The sequence below is a fragment of the Siphateles boraxobius genome, unplaced genomic scaffold (genome assembly GCF_051911475.1).
Source record: "Siphateles boraxobius isolate OS27281-9 unplaced genomic scaffold, OSU_SipBor_1 7, whole genome shotgun sequence".
Lineage (NCBI taxonomy): Eukaryota > Metazoa > Chordata > Actinopteri > Cypriniformes > Leuciscidae > Siphateles > Siphateles boraxobius.
Window position 1 is genome coordinate 23,419,481 of NW_027509197.1, and position 19,173 is coordinate 23,438,653.

The window sequence follows — 19,173 nt, forward strand, 5'->3', positions numbered from 1 at the left end:
AAAAAGACACTAAACAAATTTATGAAATATTACAAAAAAGTTTTATTTATAATAGATGCTGTTCTTTTGAACTTTCTATTCATTAAGGTATCCTGGACAATAAATCACAGTTTCCACAAAAATATTAAGTGGCACAATGGTGTTTAATATTATTAATAATAATAATAAGAAGAAGAAGAAGAAATGTTTCTTTAGCACCAAATAAGCATATAAGAATAATTTCTGAAGGATCATGTGACACTGAAGACTGGAGTAATGGTAAATTCAGCTTTGCCATCACAGCAATAAATTACATTTTAAAATATATTTCAACATAAACCAGTTAATTTAAATTGTAATTATATTTCACAGTATTACTGTTATTACTGTATTTTTGATCAAATAATGCAGCCCGGGTGAGATTAAGAGACTACTTTCAGAAACATTAAAAAAACTCAATGTTTACAAACTTTTGACCGGTAGTGTATATATGTTGTATTCATATTATTGTATGTACAATTTAAAATTTGTATATCAGCTACAAAATCATTGAACGTATATGTTCACCTTTTATCAAGATTTTTTTTATATATATAAAACAATATATTACTGTAGTATTTCATAAATAATGTTTTATGCATAAATATATTCATTTTAGATTTTATGATATGATGTATTTATATTAAATTTTAACAAGAAGTATTTATAAATCATTTATTTTAGCTGGAGCTTAATTGGCTTTAAAGTGCAAAAGGGTAAATGTAACTCTAAAAAATGACATTAGCCAAATGAAAAATGAAAAGATCCAAAGCAAAATTAGCAAGAAATGTAAAACTGGTTAAAATTCAGATTGTGTGTTAAGAAAATCAAGAGTACTTTCAGGGTGAAAACACATTGATATTAAAAGCCAGAATGACAGTCTGGCAGTTGGCCTTGCTTTGATTAGCTTTATAAAGGGATTGACATTGGCATACATATGAATGACTGTCTCTCTCATATGGATATAAGGGTTCTGGGTGTAGAAGTTTGAGGTGGTAAGCATACACGAACTGACACTTTGGAGTCGTGGCCTGTGATGTGGCCCGAACGTACAATTGTAACTAACAATGTGGTTAACGTCTTCACTAGATCCTGGGCCTATTGGTTGAAGAAGACTTCGGTTTGGAAGATTTTCATCTGTTAGAGAAGATCACACTGCGAAGTTCAGCAGAAAAGATTAAATCCAAGATCAAGCAGATGAACTTGAATGCCCAGAAGTATGCCGTTTTTGTTTCTCGTCCTAAGCCGATATGTCTGTATATGTGAAATTATTTGTTTGTGATAGGAAAACAGAGTCCTGTTATTTCTCTTCACAGGGCCAGTGATCTTATCATGAAAGTAGATGCTCTTCTCACTGCATCACCTAAAGGAGAGTCCAGAAAAGACGTTAAATTTCTGAAGGACAAACACAGGTGCGGTATTGCTAACACTGAAGATTTTTTTACAGTGTTTTGATCGAGTTTTTGAAAAACAAAGGATACATTGCACCAGACCCTCTTGCTGTTTTTCTGACTGCAAACCATAGAAAATAACAAATTGCATAAATAAGCTGTATAAAAGTATCTCAGTAATGGTGGTGTCTGCTATTGTACCTTTAAGTTAATTTTGTTTTTGTTTCAATGAATCATTCTAAAATGAATGGGTCTAAAATGAAATGGCAAGTTTGTCCAAATTGTTCTGTCAACTCACTCAATGAAAGTGAGTCATCTGCATATCCAAACATCCCATCCATTCTCATTAATGCAACACTTATTTTCACTACCAAATGTATCAAGCTCACCAGATGTGTCTTTCAACAGTGTTCTTCAACTGGCACAGCGTGAAGATGAGGTGTTCTATGATGTGGTTGCCATTGTGGATCCTCTTACCAGGGATGCACAGAAGCTGGCTCCTTTATTAGCTGTACGTACAACTTTGGTCACATCTAAGAGCTTATTGTAACTCGGGCATGTGTGTGCTGTGATTCAGCTGAGAGACTGTGCTTATGCTTTTAACACAGTCATAGTATGTCATTGCCAGGGCTTCCTGTATCTACACCAACATCAACTGGACAGCAAGAGTTACAAGCAAATAACCGTTTCATATGAGAGAAAGTAGTGGCACTTGATGTCTCAGATAGCTGAAGATGTCTCAGATAGCTCAGATTGGTCTCTTTTAAATTACGATGTTTTTTTGTTGATTATTGAAATCTGCAGTGGCGGCTGGCAATAAGACAATATAAATATAAGTTCACTCACCTAGTCCTAGCCTATCATTCGAAGCAAAAATCCATCTTTCTGTCCTTTGAAATGTCCGTGTTAAAAGAGCACGTTCGACCGTTTAGTGAAGCTGATTGCTGTAGCCTATATGCAACTTAGGCATGGCATGGGGTCCTCCTTCATTTTTAATTTGTTTGCTATCAAATATTTAATATTTCTACTCTCCACAGTTACATCAGCGATAACTGGTCAAATTAATATCACGTAATTTACGTCTCGTCGATGATTGGTTGATATACCAAGGGAAGCTAGCCTCCTCTGCCATATTACTTTTCTCAACGCTCCTTATCGCAATACTCAATGGTGATTGGCTAATTTATTTTTTTACCAACGGAGGCACAAGTCTCCAGAAATTCTAATATGGTAGTACACTTACATACTACTACTACTACTACACAAGTCTCTGGCTTTGGATTTGCATCCCACTCCCTTTCTCCATCCCCTCAGCCTCACGTTTCGCAGATTCGGCACATTCTGGGAAGCGGCGCGTGGTGGTTACACTTACAATGGTGAAATTACAAACAAGAAATATACATTCTGAGATAACATGATGAAATGAATTACTGGGGATTTTATTAACATTAAATTGCCCTTCTCCCATTTTCACCTCAAAATTTTGGGTAGGCTGAGCCACCACTGGAAATCTGTTAATATCAATGATTAGTTCCTGGCATAAAAATGGAAATCTGCCCCTGGAATCACTATAAAAGGATTTTTTTCAAACCATTATCCATTAATTGAATGAGTTTCTAAGCCATGCCTATATTTAGATTTCTTTAACTAAGTGCAGCGTTTATTCAAAGCAGCTTGCATTGCATTCAAGGTTAACAAAATTTATTAGAACACCTGTCATAATAAAGAGAAAACGCAAATATTTTAGGAGTCTGTCAAACTTTTTGTAAAAAAAACTTAATTGTCATTTATTAGGAAAATAACAAACTGAAACTGTCCGATAAATAGTCTTTATTCACAAATAATAACCAAAAAACGTAATATATTGTATGATGTCCTTTGGCCTTGACCCCCATTCTTGCTGGTATTGTTTTTATGTACAGTACTTTTCCACAGTCTCTGTTGTTATTGACTTCCAAATAGTTTCTAGTTGTTCCCAAAGACTTGCTTTTAATGAAACCTTTGTGCGATCTATCTTTTAATCCACTAAATCCCAAAGTTGTTCAATAGGATTCAAGTCCGGACTTTGACTTTGCCAACTGTGACTAAAGAGCTTACACATACTGGTGGATTAACCATTACTCCTGCATAAAGCATAAACAAATATTTTGGTAATCACCAATACTGTTAGTTTAGGGCAGCTGTGGCACAAACCTTATATTGTGCGGTGGTCTAATACATTTGTTGAGCACTGTACATGTCATCAGTTCAAGCGTTCTCTGGGAATCAAACTCATGACTTTGGTGTTGCTGTCACCATGCTCTACTCATTGGGCTACAGAAATGCACAGCAATCTTTTCATGTAAACCCTCGTATTGGTTTCAATATTTTTCTATGGTATCTATGGTAAAGAGCGTTTTTGTATACATAAACCATTGTATTATGTCCTCTAAAGTCATAAAGAACTTGAAACATGCTCCTCTGTATGTGGTTCTGTGGAGCGTGACCTTGAGCATTCCCTCCTGAATCCTGTTGTTTGTGAGTAGGTAATAACCTGGCCGTCTCCTATGTGTGTGTGCTGCAGGTGCTTGGTCAAGTGGTCAATATGAAAGTGCAGGTGTTCATGAACTGTCGAGCCAAGCTGTCTGAGATGCCCCTGAAGAGGTGAGAGCAAAAGCTTAATTAAACTTCATCTCTGAGAGTGTTGGGGGACACGCACACACACGCACACTTTCTCACACTCACTCATACACACTCATACTCATACAGCAGCCTGGTGCTGTTCTGCAGATATCACCTTGTTTTGTTTTTCCTCTCTCTTTTTTTCTTTAACAGAGTTTGATTGTTAAAATTGTCAGAATGGTGGAAAATATATGCTTTTTATTAATAATATCACTAAAATGACGAAATGATCCCGAGCTCTATATCATTTTAGTGTTATTATTAATATTTAGTAATTGTATTGTTTTTAGTGTTATTAGTGTCATTAAACGTTTTTTTAATGTGCTATGGAAACAAAATAGCACTCTTTAGTTCACGAACAGCACAACTCTGCCATCTGTGAAAATAAAAAGCAGCTTCAAAAACTTGTTTAAAAAGAAATATTCTTCTAATTTTTTACTGTCATTAATGTAGGTCCACAAGAGAAATATTAAGCCAGTAAATTAAGATACTCGCTATACCGTTATATCCATCGTCGTCTCTGAGAGAACGCGGCGTTAATGCAGCGACAGATGCTTAAAGCTCCATCCGTTTCTACTTTCACTTTTGGGGAATGAGTGCGTTTACATGCACGTTCTTAACGCGATTATGCTGAATAATAGTGCATCCAATCGTACAACAACTATCTGGCATGTCGTTTACACCTCAAAACACCAACTTTTGTATATTAAAACTGCCGACGTCCTGGCTAGATCCTTGATTAGTTTACTGTGTTTCCTTGCTAGAGAACGACGTTCTTGCCCGCCAGCCAGCACTTGTGACGTCACGTGCAAAGTATGAATTGGCAGAAATGGATGCAGTAATGTAAATAATAATCAATGACAGTAAATTTGTTAGCCTGTACTTCAAAATCAGCATGTCCATTCCATGATCTGCTTTTTTATTTTATTTATTTATTTATTTTCTCTCATTAGTAGTATATAAAATATTTCATTTTCAAACATTATTTGATTAAAATTCCCCCCAAAAAGGGCAGGATTAGAAGTATATTTAAATATTTTGTTATAGGATTCCTAGCTATTCCCAACTTAAAATGGCAAATTACAACAGACCACCAGTTTATTTTACAAGTGATGTATTTAACTTTTATTTTCTGGCAGCTTTTATCAATATGTTTTGGAGCCGGATGTTTCCTTCTTTGGTAACAACTCCATTTCCCCCGGCCCTATGGCTCGATTTACGGAAATCCCAGAATCCCCTCTGCTCACTCTTAATATGATCACCCCAGAGAGCTGGATGGTAGAGGCGGTCAGGAGCCCATATGATCTAGACAACATCCACTTACAGGAGGTATGAGTTCTAACTCTGAGTTCAGTATTTATACTGTATATTTACCAAAGCTGAGTTGTGCACTTGATCAGTTTTTTCAGTATTTCATACAGCACAATAGCCACAGTAGTGCTTTTAAATGTTCACATTTTTATGATACATAGCTGCATTTGCTACACCAAGTATTTTGTTCGTTCATGTTTCACTAACAAATTTTATTTGTTACTTTTAACAGGTTGAGTTGTCATGCTCAGCCAGGCCTCTCTGGAAAGAGATGTTTAGCGTCAGTATTACGGATCTTGATGATTTAAATGAGTCTTCTCTTACTGTATGTTTGTCAGGTCAGCGGTGTAGTGAAGGCTGAGTATGAGCTTGAGTATCTACTGTTGGAGGGCCACTGTTTTGACCTGTCCACAGGTCAGCCTCCCAGAGGACTTCAGTTTACACTGGGCATGAGACAGAAACCTCTCATGCATGACACCATCGTCATGGCCAACCTGGTGAGTTTGTCCCTCTTCTTGGCTTTGTCCAAATATATGTTATTTTATTATTTTTTAATCTCTTAAAGTAATTTTCCTGGTATGGTAAGTGTTACATAGACCCAAAATGAGAATTCTTTTATTATTTACTCACCCTCATGTCATTCCAAACCTGTTTGACTGACTTTCTTTGTGAAACACTAAAGCAAAAACTAACCCACTGCATTGTACAGGGCTATTTCCAGTTGAAGGCCAACCCCGGCGCATGGATCCTGAGGCTGCGCGAGGGCCGCTCAGAGGACATCTATCAAATACAGGCGTGAGTGTTTTCACTTCACTGATTTACATTTACATACTACCATTCAAAGGTTTGGGATCAGTAAGATTTGTTAATGTTTTTGAAAGAAGTCTCTAATGCTTGCCCAGGCTGCATTTGTTTGATCAAAAAATACTATCACAAAATATTATATCATATTATTAAAAATGTTATTTTAATATCGTTTTCCATTATAAAACGTAATTTATTCTTGTAATGGGAAAAGCTGAATTTTCAGCATAATTACTGCAGTGTCTTCAGTGTCACATGATGTTTTAGAATTCATTCTAAAGGCTGGAATACACTACGTTTTTTGCCTAGATTTTTGACTATATATATATATATATGTGTGTGTGTGTGTGTATATATATATTTAGGATTATATATAGTTATAAAGAACAGCATTTATTTGATATGTATATCTTTTGTAATATTATAAATGTCTTTACTATCACTTTTCATCAAGTTAATGCATCATTGCTGAATAAAGGGTGTAACAAAGCTCAGATGATATGGGAAGAAGGAAGCGGGAACCGGCGAACATTCAACACTTTAATAATAAAATAAACAAATACAAAATGAAAGTAAAAGACAGCAGCCCCTCACGGACGACTGCTGTCACATAATAAAACACAAACAAAACAAAACAAAACACAGGTTCAAGCCTGTTCCTCTCTCGATCTCCACTGTCGTCGCTCTTCCTTTTATGCTTCCGCTCCTCCGTGAGAGATACGAGACCGGTGCGTCGTGCAGGTGTCGCTTATCAGTAATCACGCCACCAGCCTCGTGCCACTCTCTCACGGCCCCCGGCATCGTCCTGGTCGCCACAAAGGTATTAATTTATTTTCTTTTTTTTTAAAAACATTACACCCCAAACTTTTGAATGGTAGTAGTGTACACTTGTTTCCACGCTGATGTAAAATCCTTTCAAGCTGTGAATTTTATCAGTACATGCATTTCCCGGGAGTCAAACCTGCCATGGTGTATTTGTTAGCAATATGCTGCACCAGGAATACAGATGCTATCCAAAAAAAAGGGCTAAAAGAAACAGCCACACTCAAATTAATGGTAGACATCAAACTCTCCAAAATGTTTTGTCCTCAATTTTAATTCCTTTTTCAGATTGTACATATTTTAGTTGTTCTTTAAGGAAACAGCTGTGGTTTCTTATAGCATTATGGGAGACAGTAAAATATTTACCCCATTCATGCAGGTTAAAGTTAGATCGCAATGTAATTTTTCACACTGCTAGTGCGATTATTCATACAGTCTGGGGTCTGGCACACAAAGAAACCAAAAGAGAGAAAGAGAGTTTGTGTGAGAGAGAAAAGAAGTAGCCTATCACACACACACACACTGCTGACTGCTAAATGAATGGGAAGGCAATGTTCCTTCAGTGTGTAATTCCTTGATATGCTGCTCTGAGGAAGTGCAGGCTGGTGGATCCAGGGTTTCATTTAGGATGCTGAAGCTAACAGCACTGTGTCCTGTATCGCTGGACATTTATCATCCTTTTAATGTCATTACAACTTCCTACTGAGACGGGAGGAATTTGACAAAAGGAACACTCAAAATAATTTCAGTATTCAATTGTGAGAAATTGGTGAGAAATCTGAATAATTACAGGGATTGCAAGGCAGCTCTCTGTTGGTATTCCTTAAGTGTTCTACACTACTAATTGTTCTTCATCTTCTTTATTGTTTTCTTATCCTTATTGTTGTTCTTCTTGTCCCTCTTCCTTCTCGTCATCTTCCTTCATAATCGTGTTCTCTTGAATTTCTTCTTCCTCTTCCTCTTCCTCCATCCTTCTTGTAGTCTATGGCAGCCCATAGAACTGTATGATTAAAAGTTGTGAAATTTGACACAGATAAAGGACAGTCTGAAAAGTAACCACAGTGTTTTGGTGTCTCCAAACTCAATCCCAGGCGCCACCAACTGTCCAAAGTTTCACTTAGCAAATCAATCGCAATTCTAATAGTGATTCGATTGCACCCTATGATGTCATTTTCCGATATTAAAATTTTTCCTCCATTTTGAATTTCTCATCATAGACGGTTGATCCGATTTCCTCCAAAATTGTCTCACATTATCTTCAGACCATGCTGGCAAAAAATTGTAAAAGATGATTGATAAATCAAACCATTCTCGAATAACACGCAAACAAATTCAACAAAGTGTACATCAAAATGGATGTACGGCTTTATCTACACAACGCAGTGGCGTATTCAGACCAAACATGGTAATGAATGCTACATGCAGCATTTCATCACAGTGTCACCTACTGTTCAGGAGATATGAAAAATTGCAATTTTTGGTTATAACTTCTGAATGGATTGCCGAAAAATAATAAAACACTTTTAATTCAGCGCAGCATACAGGGTCAGTCAAATAATACCCAATTTTCTAAAATTGGCCATAATGGGCGTCAGCCAATTAAACTTTTCTCATAATTTGCTGAATTTTATGAATGCATTGGCGTATTGTTGCGAATCTTGGTTTGTGTCATCAGGACCATGCCACCATATCAATTTTGACTAAAATCATGTAACTAATCGTTGTTACAGTTGGTCTGCTGCTATCAGCCGTGCTTGCATAACTCTTAATGCCTTTTTTTGTGCTTGGCCCCATTAATTGCTGCTTGCTGCTATATTTTTGTCCTTGTTATTGTTGATGTCCTAGTCCTTCAGTTTATATTGTTCTTGTTGTTCTTTTGTTTATCTTGTCTTTGTTGTAGTTCTTACTATTTTTATCTCATCCTCTTTTTCGTGTCTTGTTTGTCTTGCTTATAACCTTTTCCCCATTTATCTTCTTTTTGTTGTTGTTTGTTGTCTTCATTATTTTCTGTGATTTAATTCAACTGTGATTTTAATTCGACTCTATTCAAACTTTTTGTGAATAAAGTAAGCCTTATAGATATATTGTTACAGGTCTTTAACTTTTAACATGCTTTATTTGCTGTGTTGTGAGCACTGGTATTTCTTTCAGGGAGTGCAGAAATAGTGTTTATATAATGTTGTGTATGTTTTAGGCATGATGGAACGGACTCTCCTGTCGAAGCTGGTAATGTCATTGTGGTGCTCAACAGCTTCCACAGCAAGATCATCAAAGTTAGAGTAAGTGTTGAGATGTAATTGTAGTACTTGCAATGTATTAACAAGCATATACAGACTGTGCCTCCATATAAAATATCAGCTGAAGGAACTAATGAAAAAGTAACATCTGTTCTAATATTAGGTCCAGAAAAAGGCTGACAAACTCAATGAGGATCTTTTAAGTGAAGAAACCGAATCAAAAGGCATTTGGGACTCAATAACCAGGTGAGTCTGATTCTTGAAGCACTAATCACATTTTGGATCACATCTTTATAATCCAGAGTTGAAAGACATTTTGTATTTCTAAAGTCACAAAAATATCACGACACAAGTAAGATCTTTGTGTACGGATATACCTGCATAGAATCTGTGGCTGCAGATTTGTACAGAATATGAACGTCCATCATCAATTGTCTATAAACATCTTGCATGTTTTTTTAGTAAATATTTTTGGCTAATTTGATAACAGAAACATTCATCAAATCCACTCTGCAAAATTCTTCACAATCAGTGTGGGGAAAAAAGGGCAGATCCTGGGTAGACCTGTCCGTGACACTGTAAATACACAAACATCATAATTCAAAAGTTTGGGGTTGGTCAAATTTTTAAATGTTAAATTTCTTATATTACCTAGGCTGCATTTATTTGATCAAGAATATAGTAACAATAGTAATATTGTGAAATATTATTACAGTAAAAATAGTAATATTGTGAAATATTTTTACAAGTTAAAATAACTGTTTTCTATTTGAACATTTTAAAATGTACTTTATTCCTGTGATGGCAAAGTGATGCAGATAACTTTCAGTATCATTACCTCTGTTTTCAGTGTCACATGACTTTCTTCTGATATGCTGATTTGTTGTTCTTATTAATATCAATGTTGAAAACAGTGGTGCTGCATAGTATTTTTGTGGAAACTGATGCATTTTATGCGGGGCTCTGATGAATATCAAGCATTTATTTGAAATGGATTTTTTTTTTATCCATTGCTGAATAAAAATATTAATTTCTTTAATTGTACTGACCCCAAACTTTTGAATGAATATTTGTGTAGGGCGTTTGCATTTAAACTAACAGCTCTGTTGATGACGTTTTATGATCTGTCTCCTTTGCTCATTGCTGTCTTTGTGAAGTGTGTGGAGTTCTTTGGAGAAAAGGTAGGGAACTTAATCTCTACTTGTTTTCACTCTTCTTTTTATCTCAATTTTTCTTGCATCTAAGTGACACAGCAGAATTTCGGTTTCGTAAGCGGTGATCTAACTTTTTCATTCAGTTTCTCTACTTAATTTTCACACATATCGTTCTCCACATTTAGAAATAGTTTGCTCTTTTGGAAGTATGTGGCTTGGAAACGGGGGACTGAAATGTTCCTATGGTGTGATGCTTGCTTTTTTTTTTTTTTTTTTTTTTAAATGCTCTTATGTGTAATATCTGTGCAGAGCCAGCAGTAGGTGAGATCTTGGCTAGGGAGGTTGTTGAAAGCTACAGATGGCACTTGTTTTATTTTGTGGCAATGATGGAAATTGAGATCTTCAGGAATCTCTGAACCTCCTCAGAACATACAGTACATACTGTGAGTTACTTAAAAGATCAGCAAACTGTCTGTGAAATCTGTGTTCTTCGTCATTAACTTATTAAAAGAATAACTTGTGCTGTCTCAAAACCTTGTAGGTTGAACCAACAGAAGTTAGTGCTGAGAAAAGATCTAGCATCATTTGCTTGCCGATCCCACTTACTTTGGTTTGATATTTTGTTACCAAATTCAGGACATTCATACAGTAAATGGTAAACATACAGTTTAGCAATCAGTCAGCAATGAGAGTATGCTCAATAAGATTACCTTTTTCAGTCATTTATTTTAACTTGGCATGTTTTGTTTGTCAATTTGAAGGATCAAGCTAATAACCTGCTTAATATTTATTTATTTATTTTTTTGCACAGTATCCACAACTCTGACATGTCCATGTTGCAAGTGGACTGTCAATACATTTTAGTTTTTAGTTGTTGTTTTTTATTAAGCTAGGATGCATTAAATTGATCAAAAGTGACATTGAAATACATAATGTTAGAAAATATTTCCATTTCAAATAAATGCTGTTATTTTAAACTTACTATTCATCTGAGAATCCTGAAAAAAAAGTAGCACTGTTACCACAAAATATTAAGCAGCACAACTATTTTTAACATTGATAATAAGAATGTTTCCTGAGCACCAAATCAGCATATTAGAATGATTTCTGAAGGATCATGTGACAACAAAGACTGGATTAATGGCTTCTGAAAATTCAGCTTCGCCATAACAGGAATAAATTATATGGTAACACTTTAGTTTAGGGTCCAATTCACACTATTAACTAGTTGCTTATTAGCATGCATATAACTAAGATATTCTGTTTTTAATACTTATAAAGCCCATATTAATTCTTTATTCTGCTTGACCATATTCTACATCCTACCCAATGCCTAAGCTTAACAACTACCTCACTAACTATTAATAAGCAGTAATTAGGAGTTTATTGAGAATTAGACCCTAAGCTATATTTTTGAACAAATCAATTGATGCAGATTTTGATGACTTGAATGTCTTGCAGCTTTACTGGTGGACCAAGTGTGGATGATGGCAATAAAAAGAAAGACGTTCTCAACATTTTCTCAGTGGCTTCTGGACATTTGTATGAGCGCTTCCTGAGGTAGGATCACCACTTGTATGAACGCAACCACATCAGTGTTGTATTTAGCTCCTCATGTTTCTTCTGCTTCCCTTTTTCCCTTTATAGAATAATGATGCTGTCTGTCCTTCAACACACGTCATCCCCTGTTAAGTTCTGGTTCCTCAAAAACTACCTCTCCCCCTCGTTCATGGTAAGACTGCTATCATTCCCAGCTTGTTCTCACCTAGCCGTTCACTGACTGACTGATGCGTTTTGTACACAAATGAGTGATTGGCTGAATACTAGGTTATTTTTGAAAGACAGAGTGCACAAGTTTTATATATATATATATATATATATATATATATATATATATATATATATGTATGTATACTGACAAATTTCAGTCAATCAATTCAGTTGCAAATAAACATTTCTGAGGAATACCTTGTTGCTGGTTTGACCAACTTTACAGTATAAAGACTTCAAAGTTTATAGCATAGTTATGGCATCAGATCATTTTTTTATTTTGTTACATTTTATAAGATATAAAAATGTTGTGTGTGCTGCTTTGATCTTGGAGTGAGGTCAGATTTCAGATTTATTTATACATTTCTGTGCTGGTTTGTAGGGCCAGTTTGGCAAAAATTCTGATAAATAAAGAAAATTGCTATTTTAATATTTCACTGTAGAATAAAAATTGATCAGTAAAGAAAATATATTAATAATAATGATAAAGTTCATTTTATTTTATTGTATAACTGTAAAATACAATACAAATATTTCATTTTCAAATGTTAAACAATGAGCAGAGCAGAAGTCTATGTAATATATGCTCCGACATAAATCATTAAATTAATGGTTTTTCCTAATCTTAACCAAAGTAAATGAAAACAAATTATCGACAAATACATACTTCTATAGTGTATCCTCCTCTATAGTTTATCTTCATGTGTGTTCAGGACACAATCTCACACATGGCGAAGGCATATGGTTTCCAGTATGAGCTGGTCCAGTATAAGTGGCCCCGCTGGCTTCACCAGCAGACAGAAAAGCAGCGAATCATCTGGGGTTATAAGATCCTCTTCCTGGATGTGCTTTTTCCCCTGGCCGTGGACAAGATCATCTTTGTTGATGCTGATCAGGTGACCTTACACATGAGAAAAACAACAGTGGTTCTTTGAATGGAATGCTAGCCCGCTGCATATTTGTAAAAATAGCAAAAATTACAGTTGTTTTGCTTTTTTTTAATCCCATTTTATATTAAATGTTTAGTTCACTCAAAAAATGTAATTCTTTCATCATTGACATATCCTCATGTCATTCCAAACCCTCAAGACTTTTGTTCATTTTCTTCTTCTGAGCTAAGTACAGTCAGTACAGTTGAACTTCTGTATTTGATGTGCCTTAAGTATATGCAGTATATGAAAATAAAAGCCTAAATTGAAACTGTTCATCTTATTAAAAGGATCATGTCTCTCGGAAGACTTGGATTAAACCGTTCATATGTTAATACGTTTATAATGTATTTATGAATACATCAAAAAAGTTTTGGAGAAATTGACTTTCAATAGGAGAACTGAAATATCTTCGATTTCATTAAAGATATTTTGTGTTTTAAAGATGAACGAAAGTCTTATGGTTTAGAATGACGTGGATGAGTAAATAATGACAATCTTCATTTTTGGATGAATTTTCACTTTAAAACGTCTTGACTCTTGGCAGTCTATGATATATAATATACAGGTCCTTCTCAAAATTAGCATTTTGTGATAAAGTTCATTATTTTCCATAATGTAATGATAAAAATTAAACTTTCATATATTTTAGATTCATTGCACACCAACTGAAATATTTCAGGTCTTTTATTGTTTTAATACTGATGATTTTGGCATACAGCTCATGAAAACCCAAAATTCCTATCTAAAAAAATTAGCATATCATGAAAAGGGTCTCTAAACGAGCTATTAACCTAATCATCTGAATCAACTAATTAACTCTAAACACCTGCAAAAGATTCCTGAGGCTTTTAAAAACTCCCAGCCTGTTTCATTACTCAAAACCGCAATCATGGGTAAGACTGCCGACCTGACTGCTGTCCAGAAGGCCATCATTGACACCCTCAAGCAAGAGGGTAAGACACAGAAAGAAATTTCTGTACAAATAGGCTGTTCCCAGAGTGCTGTATCAAGGCACCTCAGTGGGAAGTCTGTGGGAAGGAAAAAGTGTGGTAAAAAACGCTGCACAACGAGAAGAGGTGACCGGACCCTGAGGAAGATTGTGGAGAAGGACCGATTCCAGACCTTGGGGGACCTGCGGAAGCAGTGGACTGAGTCTGGAGTAGAAACATCCAGAGCCACCGTGCACAGGCGTGTGCAGGAAATGGGCTACAGGTGCTGCATTCCCCAGGTCAAGCCACTTTTGAACCAGAAACAGCGGCAGAAGCGCCTGACCTGGATTGTTGCTCAGTGGTCCAAAGTACTTTTTTCGGATGAAAGCAAATTTTGCATGTCATTTGGAAATCAAGGTGCCAGAGTCTGGAGGAAGATTGTGAGAAGGAAATGCCAAAATGCCTGAAGTCCAGTGTCAAGTACCCACAGTCAGTGATGGTCTGGGGTGCCATGTCAGCTGCTGGTGTTGGTCCACTGTGTTTTATCAAGGGCAGGGTCAATGCAGCTAGCTATCAGGAGATTTTGGAGCACTTCATGCTTCCATCTGCTGAAAAGCTTTATGGAGATGAAGATTTCATTTTTCAGCACGACCTGGCACCTGCTCACAGTGCCAAAACCACTGGTAAATGGTTTACTGACCATGGTATTACTGTGCTCAATTGGCCTGCCAACTCTCCTGACCTGAACCCCATAGAGAATCTGTGGGATATTGTGAAGAGAAAGTTGAGAGACGCAAGACCCAACAATCTGGATGAGCTTAAGGCCGCTATCGAAGCATCCTGGGCCTCCATAACACCTCAGCAGTGCCACAGGCTGATTGCCTCCATGCCACGCCGCATTGAAGCAGTCATTTCTGCAAAAGGATTCCCGACCAAGTATTGAGTGCATAACTGAACATAATTATTTGAAGGTTGACTTTTTTTATTGGTTGGATGAAATTGCTATTTTTTGGGTTTTCATGAGCTGTATGCCAAAATCATCAGTATTAAAACAATAAAAGACCTGAAATATTTCAGTTGGTGTGCAATGAATCTAAAATATATGAAAGTTTAATTTTTATCATTACATTATGGAAAATAATGAACTTTATCACAATATGCTAATTTTTTGAGAAGGACCTGTAGATATACTCGCATATTAAGTCAAGAAAAAGTATTAAAAATCATGGCTCATATTACTTCCAGTTTATCCATTGCACTTGAATGGCAAATTGAGCATTGCATTGTGAGATACAGTATTCTCCACTGTGTGCTCTGTTGTATACTGCACATTTTGACAGATTTCGTAGTAAAATAGTGGTATTATGTTAATGCATGGTGATATGCATCAATTTCCAGCCTGTGAATCTGATTTAACAATACGTCTTACAGTTTGGCATTTTGTACGTAACACCAGTCAAAATAATTCACAGGCCAACAATTCATTGTTAGCGCTTTAGCAAATAGTGATACCTTCTAATTGCAAAACATGACCCTGTGAATGCTTTATATTTAGATTGTCAGGGCAGATTTGAAGGAGCTGAGAGATCTGGATCTAGAAGGCGCCCCGTACGGCTACACGCCATTCTGCGACAGCCGCAAAGAAATGGAAGGCTACCGTTTTTGGAAGACTGGCTACTGGGCCTCCCATCTTGGACACCGGAGATACCATATCAGGTTAGACTTCGACAAATCACATTACTGTACATTGTAAATAGAGAATATCACTTTCATTTTCAAAATTATAGATACATTATAGAATGGAATAACATTTTAAAATTTAGTATTGAAAGAATATCTGATATAATGAGAAATTTACTATTCAATAAATGTGGCCCTTATCATCCAGTGCATTATATGTGGTGGACTTGAAGAAATTCAGAAAGATTGCAGCTGGAGACCGGCTCAGGGGGCAGTACCAAGCCTTGAGCCAAGATCCCAACAGTCTGTCCAACCTGGACCAGGTATTAGCTTGACATCGCTCAACAGCCATATATTCACACCTAGGGAAGGACTTTCATGTGATTTGAATGTTTCTCTTTGGGGTTTGATTCAAACAGGACCTTCCCAACAACATGATCCATCAAGTAGCCATCAAGTCCTTACCTCAGGAGTGGATGTGGTGCGAGACCTGGTGTGATGACAATTCCAAAGCTACAGCCAAGACCATAGATCTGGTTAGTATGCATTCACACCACACTATCTTTTAGCACTAGCAACATGCTATATCTAAACAAGAATGGGAGACCCATTTGGAAGGTGAGGGGAGTAAATAAAAAAACTATGTCAACTACTGTCATGAGCATTTAAGTAAAACCAGGAAACTTTAGCATGGTATGTAAAAGGAAACCAAAATGGGAATGGTTTATATAGCTATTTTTAATTGTGAAGGTGCTGTCATATTGCTGACATTTTGTGGGCAAGAAATGGCAAGAACACAAGCAGATGGTCAATGTGGTGAATATGACCAACAATACACAAGCTCAAACTGCATGAGGAACTTTTTCGCCCTCACGTAAAACTCACAATTGCACAGATTCCTATTTAAATGAATGGGTATCACCTGTGAAATTTCACCCAACTCCAGTAAGTGTGAACGCACCTTGACTGAGATTTAAATTGCATTTGTTATTGATTAAAAGGGTTAACAAGTTGATGGGTTTGCATGGGTTTTATATACATCTAACAATTCTTATTAGAACTTACAATAAGGTCTCATTTGTTAACATTAGTTAATGTATTCGCAAACATGAACTAACAATGAGCAGTATTTTTACAGCATTTAGTCATTGTTAATGTTAATAAATGTTCATGTTCACAGATAGAACTTTGGTTTCTTTATTTTAAGTAACGTAGTTATATGGTACTTACTCAAATAAGTACTGAGTAATATTAATAAACTACATGTACTTACTATAGAGTTAATGTTAGGGTTTTGGTTTAGGGTCAGTTACTTGTAATTATGAATAATTTACTGTTATTACTATAGTAATTACATGTAGTAATGTGTAACTACGTCACCTTAAAATAAAGTGTTACCACATCTTTTGATTGAAAAAAATTTAATAGAAAATGTCGGAATTTACTAAGATTAATAAATGCTGTAGAAGTATTGTACATTGTTAGTTCACGATAATGAATACAATTAATATAGATGACTAATGTTACCAAACATAACAAGATCTTATTGTAAAGTGTTACCAATATACATTACAGAGTTTAGATATTTTATATCTCCCAGCATAACCACACGTTTTTGGCACTGATTATAATTTTAGCAATAAGGATCAAATTACTTGGTTTCATTTTACGAAAGATTGCAATGAAAACGATATGAGAGATGATATCAGGTTGAAATGCCTGCAGTCTGATCATACCCAGATTTCTTCATTCGCACCATGGCTAACGCACGCACACACACACACACACACACACACACAAACACACACACACACAAACACACACACAAACACAGTTGGTTAGAAATAGAGTCTCATTTACACCCTCTTCCTCCCTGCCGGCTGCTCCTGGGAGGTGGAGAGGGAAACGTCTCATTAGAGACGGCAGTGTGGGAAATGTGTGCGAGGGCTGCAGCTCACAGCACAGGCTGGTCTCACTCGTTCAGCTTCAGAAGAGTGCTGACCCCACTGCATTCCATTCAGTGCCCTCACCTCATTAATGTAAACCAGGTTTAGTTGTGAAAGTCTTTTGCTTCAGTGGCATGTGGGTTTATTTTTACCATAGGTGTAATTTGCAGGTGGGAGGAGTGGTATATTTTTTTGCCGGGGTCTATATTGTCCCCACCACTTTTTGAATCGTCTCGTGGCACTGATGTACCCAATACAAATGAACGTCTCCAGTTGACCAGCAGGATTCATTTTATCCATTTCCTTCGTTTGGTAAATGAGAGTCTAGCTGGATCCTCTGATAAAATTTTGTTGCCACTTTTATCAAAGGCTGAAGGCAGCAGTGTTTTCTTGTTGCTGTGTGGATTCACACAGACGAGCACTTCAATCTATCGCGTAACGCCATTGCGGAAACTCTATTTCGTCCGGGGAAATCACAAAACAAAATGCACACAAAAGTGTCCCTGCTCTTGACCTGCAATCATGGATGAATATCTTTGGGTTTTAATGAGAAAAAACAATATACTAAGGCGAACTAGAACCCAGAACTTAGGACACGCTTAACAAACCATTAGGGCTCTCGGGATTTTTTAGCATCATTACTCCAGTTTTGAGTGTCACATGATCCTTCAGAAATCATTCTAATATGCTGATTTGGTGCTTAAGAATAGTTTCTTATTATCATCAATATTGAAAACAGCTGTGCTTCTTAATATTTTGGGGGAAAGCATGATGATACATTTTTTTTCAGGACGAACCAGAGAAGCATTTATTTGAAATCGAAATCTTTTGTAACATTATAAATGTCTTTGTCAAATTTACTAATATATATATATATATATATACACTATTATAATTAAGCCCACAGCCTTACCAGTGAAAAATGTGGACACGCTTGACAATGTATGGTTCTCATGATCTGAACCATTTGAGGATTATGCTTAAATGCTAAAATGTCTAAACTAGTGGGTTCAGACTAAGTTAAGTAACCATTTTGAGCTCAGATGTGCAGATGTGGTGCTTTTAATTTTGGCATGATTTCTTAATTTATGTAACTTTTTTTTTTTTTACTTTCTGTGCCACTGGCACAACGAAAGTGCCATTATGTTGTAAAATTTTTCTTTGTTGATATCAAGCTATATTATAGATGAACGGCATTGGCAGTTTTCACTTGAAGTGCTCAGAAAATTAAAGGCCACTCAAGAAACTGTTGAAAAAGCTGGAAGGGAGTGTTTTACCACCACAATTGACTGTTTTGTTTGGGTTGATTTATTGCAGTGCAATAACCCAAAGACCAAAGAGCCCAAGCTGAGTGCAGCCGTGAGGATTGTTCCAGAATGGGCTGAGTATGACAATGAGATAAAGCAGTTTCTGAAACAGGTGAAGGACCAGGAGGAGAAAATTACCCAGGGTAGACCATCACCACAGCACACAGGTAAGACACCTTATAAATAAAGGTGACTTAGTCATTACTAAAAT

The 19,173-nt window shown here is 36.2% G+C and overlaps 1 protein-coding gene across 6 annotated transcripts in view; it reads left to right on the forward strand.

Moving 5' to 3' along the window:
- The window catches only part of uggt2 (UDP-glucose glycoprotein glucosyltransferase 2), a 36,344-nt gene that overhangs the window by 16,310 nt on the left and 861 nt on the right, over positions 1-19,173 (forward strand). For 2 of the 6 annotated variants that reach the window (XM_077216204.1, XM_077216205.1), the window contains exons 24-40: positions 1,108-1,235; positions 1,335-1,430; positions 1,818-1,920; positions 3,973-4,052; positions 5,210-5,399; positions 5,720-5,878; positions 6,091-6,176; positions 9,202-9,286; positions 9,408-9,490; positions 10,402-10,425; positions 11,860-11,958; positions 12,046-12,130; positions 12,882-13,064; positions 15,585-15,745; positions 15,918-16,032; positions 16,129-16,245; positions 18,973-19,129. In XM_077216204.1, the coding sequence (XP_077072319.1) occupies positions 1,108-1,235; positions 1,335-1,430; positions 1,818-1,920; positions 3,973-4,052; positions 5,210-5,399; positions 5,720-5,878; positions 6,091-6,176; positions 9,202-9,286; positions 9,408-9,490; positions 10,402-10,425; positions 11,860-11,958; positions 12,046-12,130; positions 12,882-13,064; positions 15,585-15,745; positions 15,918-16,032; positions 16,129-16,245; positions 18,973-19,129 (1,951 nt within the window). Of the gene's footprint in view, positions 1-1,107; positions 1,236-1,334; positions 1,431-1,817; positions 1,921-3,972; positions 4,053-5,209; positions 5,400-5,719; positions 5,879-6,090; positions 6,177-9,201; positions 9,287-9,407; positions 9,491-10,401; positions 10,426-10,707; positions 10,852-11,859; positions 11,959-12,045; positions 12,131-12,881; positions 13,065-15,584; positions 15,746-15,917; positions 16,033-16,128; positions 16,246-18,972; positions 19,130-19,173 lie in introns of those variants that run through there. The other 4 variants (XM_077216207.1, XM_077216206.1, XM_077216208.1 and 1 more) reach the window with 3 other exon arrangements.